This window comes from Myotis davidii, unplaced genomic scaffold, assembly GCF_000327345.1.
Source record: "Myotis davidii unplaced genomic scaffold, ASM32734v1 scaffold244, whole genome shotgun sequence".
In the NCBI taxonomy this organism is placed as follows: Eukaryota; Metazoa; Chordata; class Mammalia; order Chiroptera; family Vespertilionidae; genus Myotis; species Myotis davidii.
This window is the reverse complement of record NW_006294993.1, coordinates 238165-244253: the sequence shown is the minus strand read 5'-3', so window position 1 is coordinate 244253 and position 6089 is coordinate 238165. Positions and strand designations below refer to the sequence as shown.

Sequence of the window (6089 nt, the reverse complement as noted above, 5' to 3'; positions counted from 1 at the left end):
TCCTGGGAGCGGAGCTGGCCGTGGCGGCTGTGGCCTGCAGAGCAGAGTCCGGCCTCTTCCATCCAGCCTGGGACACCTCTGCCTGTGGCCACCCTCGGGACCTGGCTCCTGGCATGTGAGGCGGCGCTTCACTGGGGCTGCTGACCATGGACTAGACGAGCCTGTCTGCTTTGGGACGGGGTGTGCCTGGACAGTGGCCACTGCCCGGCTCCTCTGTGCCCCAGAACTTGGCCCCCTGCAGGGAAGCTGGTATCAGGTGTGGGGGTGATGGACAGCAACCCCACCAGCATCAGGACGCGGGAATGAATGAAAGAGGGGAAGGAGAGCTAGTGAAAAGAAGTTACAAGGTGCACCTCCTTCCCTGTGGCCCTTCCCACCCCACCCTCACACTCGACCCCCACCCCTGTCCACCCTGGAGCAGGCTCAGCTTGCACTGCTGGGGGGCATGGCACAAAAGATGGCACATTTGAGGTCCACTTCTCACAGGGACCCTGGGGATCTGCTTCCTCAAGGCCAAGGCCGAGCCCAGGTCGGGGCACTCTGTGGAGGGGCCAGTCCGTCAGTCCTTCCCTTGGAAATCAGAGCGAGGCCTGTGTGACCACAGGAAGAGAGAATGTCCTTCCCTCATTGACCTTGTCCACCCTGGGGACGGGACACACAAGATTTTGGGAGCGGTCAGGGTGCGTGCCTTGAGGTATATCCAAGGCTGTCAGCTTTCCCTGTGTAAGTCTGCATGTCCTTGTATGTGATGTGTCAGTGTCACTCGATGTGTCTGAGTGACCATGTATGTTGGTCAGCATCCTCTTTGGACATCAGTGTCAGGGTGTATCTGTGTCTTGTACTAGGTGAGAAGATACCTGTCTGTTAGTTTCCAGGGGGCTGGACACGGGGGGTGGAGTATGTCTGGACCTGGCAGATGTATGCTCAGGCTGCAGCATGTCTGGTTTCTGTAGGTTGGGGTCATGGTGTGTCTGAGATGCTGTGTTGGAGTGTGTTGCTATGGGTCTGGATGTTGGTGTCATTGTGTCTCTGTGTTTGTGTCTGTGTGTTCGGACTGCAGGGTTTGGTTTATGCCTCTGAGTTACTATTGATATCTGGCTGCTGCCTGCATACCTGTGTCAGGGCACGTGCTATGACCCATGATTCTTATGTCAGGGCACTGCCCTGTGGCAAACTATATGGGAGTCCCCAAAAGATATCCACATCAAATCCCTGGAACCACCCAGCTGGTGTGGCTCAGTGGTTGTGTCGACCTATGAACCAGGAGGTCATGGTTCAGTTCCCAGTCAGGGCACATGCCTAGTAGCGGCTCAATCCCCAGCGTGGGGCGTGCAGTAACCAGCTGATCAATGTCTCTCGTCGATATTTCTATCCCTCTCCTTTTCTCTCTCTAAGATCAATAAAAACATCTTTTTTTTAAAAAAATCTCTGGAGCCCTAACTGGTTTGGCTCAGTGGATAGAGCGTCGGCCTGCGGACTGAAAGGTCCCAGGTTCGATTCCGGTCAAAGGCATGTACCTTGGTTGTGGGCACATCCCCAGTAGGAGGTGTGCAGGAGGCAGCTGATCGATGTTTCTCTCTCATCGATGTTTCTAACTCTCTATCCCTCTCCCTTCCTCTCTCTAAAAAATCAGTAAAATATATTTAAAAAAATCTCTGGAACCTATGAATGGGACCTTATTTGGAAAAAAGGTCTTTGTAGATGTGATTAAGTTAAGGGTCTTGAGATGAGGTCATCTGGGTTATCCAGGTGGGCCCTAAATCCAGTGACAAGTGTCCTTGTCAGAGGGAGACGTGAGACTGACAGAAGGCGAAGTGACCGTGTAGTCCTGGACATAGTGGCGTGTCTCTGAACCCAGCAATCTCAGCAGCCACCAGAGCTGGGAAGGGTCCCCCCGCCAGCCCTGCGGGTCTCAGACCACGGCCTGCAGAACTGGGAGGGAATCAGTTTCTGTGGCGTGAAGTCTCTCAGCTGCCATTTGTACAGCAGCCCCCGGAGCCTAGCTCACCTTTGCTGGTGTGTCCAGGTGCAGTACCCGGTGGGAGCCCAGCCTCTGCTCTTGCTCCACCCCCTCCTTCCTGGGATAAACAGGTGCCTGCCAGGATGCCGCACTACTGCCACCTGGTGGCCATGGCAGGAGGCAGCTGGGCCGGGAAACCCCTGCTCTGGCTCAGGGCTGCCCCATCCCACAAGGCAGCTGACTGGACACCACACTGGGGCACTTGAGAACCAGGTTTATTTCTGGTCTTTTTATCAGAATATAAAAAAGTGAACGCAAAACAAGACAAGACGAGCTTGGAGGGCAAGACAAAGGAGGGAGAAGGGGGCAGAGATGGGAGGGCCCTCTGGAAAGGGCAACATTGCAATGACACAAAGTGGGGGACACTCAGGGCAGCCAGACAGGACGGGACTTTCCATGGGGGGCTGGGCACCAGGCCAGTTATCCAGATTCCACGTGGGACCTGAAACCAGCTCAGGGCACAGAGCAGGCTGGGGGCTCAGCCTCGTCTGCCAGAGGGTCTGAGTCCCCCAGAGGAGCGGCGAGCAGGGACCAGGAGGCAGGAGGCTCAGGACTGCCTGGCTGACCCCCTGCCGGCAGCCCCGCCCACCGCAGCCCTCTGGGAGTGCTTGTCACCACCGGCTGGGTCTCCAGTGGGCAGCATGGGATGTCTCTTATGAGAATCCAGATTTTCCCTGGAAAGGGACAGTGGGAATGCCCGCCCATCACTGTGCCTTCAGGGTGGTGCCATGAACCTGAGAGGAGGGAAGCTTTCCCAAATCTAAGGCCAGGATCAGGCCGCCCGTGCTGGTGTGGGTCCCTCCCTCTCATGCCACCTGCCTGTTCTGGTGTGGGTCCCTATCGTGCCCTGTTAGGTCCTAGGCTCTTGGGCAATCCTGAACCTCCCCCTCCTCAGTTCCCATGAGTAGATGCCGGCATGTGAGGGTCTCATAAAATAATGAGTGAAGGTGCTGGGCAGGGTGCTTGGCCGGTGGACACTGATGACCATAACCTGGACAGCAGGGTGGGCCTGCGGGCCTGGGCAAGGGCAGGGAGTGGGCACATAGTACACAGAGCCTGGCAGTGTATCCCACCTCTGTGGGTAGTCCTCCAGGTGCTGGGAGGGTGTGGAACTGGACGAGTGGCAGACAGCTCTCTTGTCCTGGGAGAGGACAGGATGCCCAGAGGATGTGAGTGAAGGAATATAAATAAACACTCCCTGGGAGCCTGGGGAAACATCCAAACCCCGCTCTGGCTCCAGGTGGTTGCCCCAAATGCTGCCAGCAGCACCAGGGTTTGGGCTTGGGTCCAGGTCCTGGGAGGTGAGCATATACTCAGGAAGCCCCCACCTGCCCAATCCCAGACATAGCCCACAGTGCACAACCAGAGGTGGCTGAGGTGACAATCCTGGTCCCACCTTCCTTTGGGCCAGGCTTGGCCCTTGGGGACTCCTGGAGGTCCGAGAAGGGCTGTGCCGCATCTTTGCCATGGGCTCTGGTCACAGTGCTGGGGTCTGGGGTTCAAGCCTCGGGCAGCAACTAGGACATGTGTCCGAAGGAAGCTATGGGTGGATGAGTAAGGCGGAATGGGGGCCGCTGGCGTTGTCCACACCACCGTGGGTGTAGGAGAGCCCTTATTGGGCTCCCATGGCCACGCTCCTGAGGTCCACCCACCCTCCCTGCACGCAAGAGTGGGGGACTTGCAACCCAACCCCCCAGACCTCTCTAAGCCTCTCAGGCATTCTTGGCTCCTCCCACTAACCTTGGCTAAGCAGCTGCAGGCTCCGCCCCTCCTCGCGCACCTGTAGGCGCAGCACCTGCTGCAGCACCTCCTGCCTTTGGGCCTCCTGTGTCAGTCCCATCCGCTGCAGCTTCTCCGCATTCAACCGAAGCAGTGCCCGGCCTGGAGGGGTGGGGAAAGGGATCGAGCCCAGGTCAATGTCCTGTGGAGATCCGGAGCGAAGGCAGAGAAAGAGCAGTGGGGAGGGGAGGCACAGACTCAAAGACAGGGAGAAGGAGAAACAGAGAGAAAGAGAAGGGGGAGAGAGAGAGAGGTGGCGGGGGGACAGAGACAGGTCAATTCAGAGAGACAGAGAAAGAGAGGGAGAGACAAGGATGGATAGAGACTTTGCAGAGAAAAGCCAGATGAAGAGACTGGGAGAGACAATGGGAGATTCTGCAGACACACAGGCCTGAAGGAGAGGCTGAGTCAGGAGAAGCCAGAAAGGAAAGGGTAGCAAGAGAAAACGGGCTCTCTTGGGATGTGGTCCCTCACCGGTGATGGCGTGCTGGGAGAAGGCCTCCACGTAGACGAGGTAGTTGTGGGGACAGTGCTTCTTGAGCCACTTGCAGACGTCCTGCTGACTCCACAGGACCACAGGCCTCGTCAGGCCACCCAGTGAGGGGCTCGTGTGGTACAGGCCGCAGTGGTCAGAGTACAGCCGGCCCTGTGGGGGAGAGGGCAGCAGATGCAGTGCAGCGGTGGGGAGGGCCGGGGCTGAATGGGGATGATAGCTGGGTACCTGGGGGGCCTCTGTGCCAGGCTGCTGCAGGAGCTTGACTGGCCGGCCACCAGCTGCCCTCTGGCTTCGTGAGTCATGCCAGGTGAGGCTGGTGCCTGGAGTCCTAGGCAAGTGGCAGGGGATGCTCTCAGCTGACATTGTGTGCTCCAGGAGGGTCCGGCAGAAGCTGAAGTGGGCAGTGGCTGTGGAGCAGGGCACTGGTCAGAGTGGTCAGGGGCAAAGCCAGTGGCTCCTGTCCTTGCTCAGCCCAACTCCCCTCCACTGAGGAAGGGGCCACTTTCCCAACTAGGGGTCCCCAAGCTCCTAAGGGCAGGAGGGAGCACCGTGAGCTGCCCTGAGAACCCCACCTCGCTCAAAGATGAAGGACGAACAAGTCCAACCCCCTTGCTCTGGGGAGCAGGACCAATTCTGCTGAGATTAGAGAGAAGATGTGCCCACCAAGGAGCCCAAGACTGACAGCCAGTAGGCCTGCCCTGGGACAGCCTGACCTCACCCTTGCCTCGGCACCAGCCACACCAGGCCAGGGCACACACAGAGGACCTGCCTGCGACACGCTGTGTGGTAGGAGGCCCTCGGGTGGCCTGCTTCCATCCTCATGGGCTGAACCCCAGCTCTGCACCTGGAGTTGAAGCTTTGCCCTGCCCAGCGGTGCTCACTAGGCGTGGCTCAGTGACAAGAAGCCTGAACTCGGGCAGCCAACACCCAGGATTCCTGCTCCCACCTCCCACGGCCCTGGCCCAGGATGGTTTCTTTGCATGGCGACTGCCTAGCTGGCATGGGCTGCTCAGTACAGGGTGCAGGTGCAACTCTGCTCAGGACCCTTGGAGATGTCTTTCCCACAATAAATTTATTACACCTGTCAACTCTTAGTTTTACCATAATTTCTGGGCTTGCTGTTGACATGAGTTGGGGAGGGCAGACACCTGGACAGGCCCCTCCCAAGGACTTGCACAGGCCCTGGCACACAGGAGGTGCCCAGAAACATTGTGAATGAATGAATGAATGAATGGAGGGAGGGAGGGAGGCTCTGGGTAATGTCCACAAGTCAACAGGCCCTGGGGCGGGGCAGAAAGCTGGGCCCAGGCTTGCCCTTCTTTACAGCATCCCCACTCTGACTCAGCAGGCAGGATCAGGTTCCCGAGACCCGCCACAGAGTGAGACCTTCCCTCCACCCCATGGAGGGGAGGGTTTGGCCGCGTGCCCAGGTCTCAGTAAGGGGGGGTGGCGCGGGGAGACGCATCTTCCTCCTCCTCCTCCCACCCTATTCCATTCACCGGCCTTAGCCCCTCCTCCTCCTCCTCCTCGCCCCCTCTGTTCTCAGATGGCCCTGGGGGACTCTAAACTTGAGGTCTAGGGTCAGCCTGTGTGGCCAGCGTGGCCGCCGCCTCGAGGGGCGCCGTGGGAAAGGACTTATTCTAAGCCGGCACCTTCTGGGGACCAGGCGCCAGGGCGGCCGGCCTGGCTGCTGATTCCAGGTCACGCCCTGTTACACTGTGCTGCCTGCCGTGTTTTATTTAAAAGGAAAACCTGCATAAGGAATGATGGCCTCCAGCTTATAAATGATTTCCA

At 58.4% G+C, this 6089-nt stretch overlaps 1 protein-coding gene across 8 annotated transcripts in view; it reads right to left on the bottom strand.

The window, feature by feature from the left end:
• Window positions 1–2219: 2219 nt before the first annotated feature.
• Window positions 2220–6089, bottom strand: part of SAMD10 (sterile alpha motif domain containing 10) — a 5605-nt gene continuing 1735 nt past the window's right edge. The window contains exons 2-6 of one of the 8 annotated variants that reach the window (XR_001514880.1): window positions 4274–4702; window positions 3761–3901; window positions 3417–3560; window positions 3094–3161; window positions 2220–2694 (exon numbers count right to left, since the gene is read on the bottom strand). Coding sequence is in view for 4 of the 8 variants with exons in the window: in XM_015567686.1 (XP_015423172.1) it covers window positions 3538–3560; window positions 3761–3901; window positions 4274–4710 (601 nt within the window). In the remaining 4 variants the exon portion in view is untranslated. Of the gene's footprint in view, window positions 3561–3760; window positions 3902–4273; window positions 4711–6089 lie in introns of all 8 variants that reach the window. The other 7 variants (XR_001514879.1, XR_001514878.1, XR_001514881.1 and 4 more) reach the window with 7 other exon arrangements.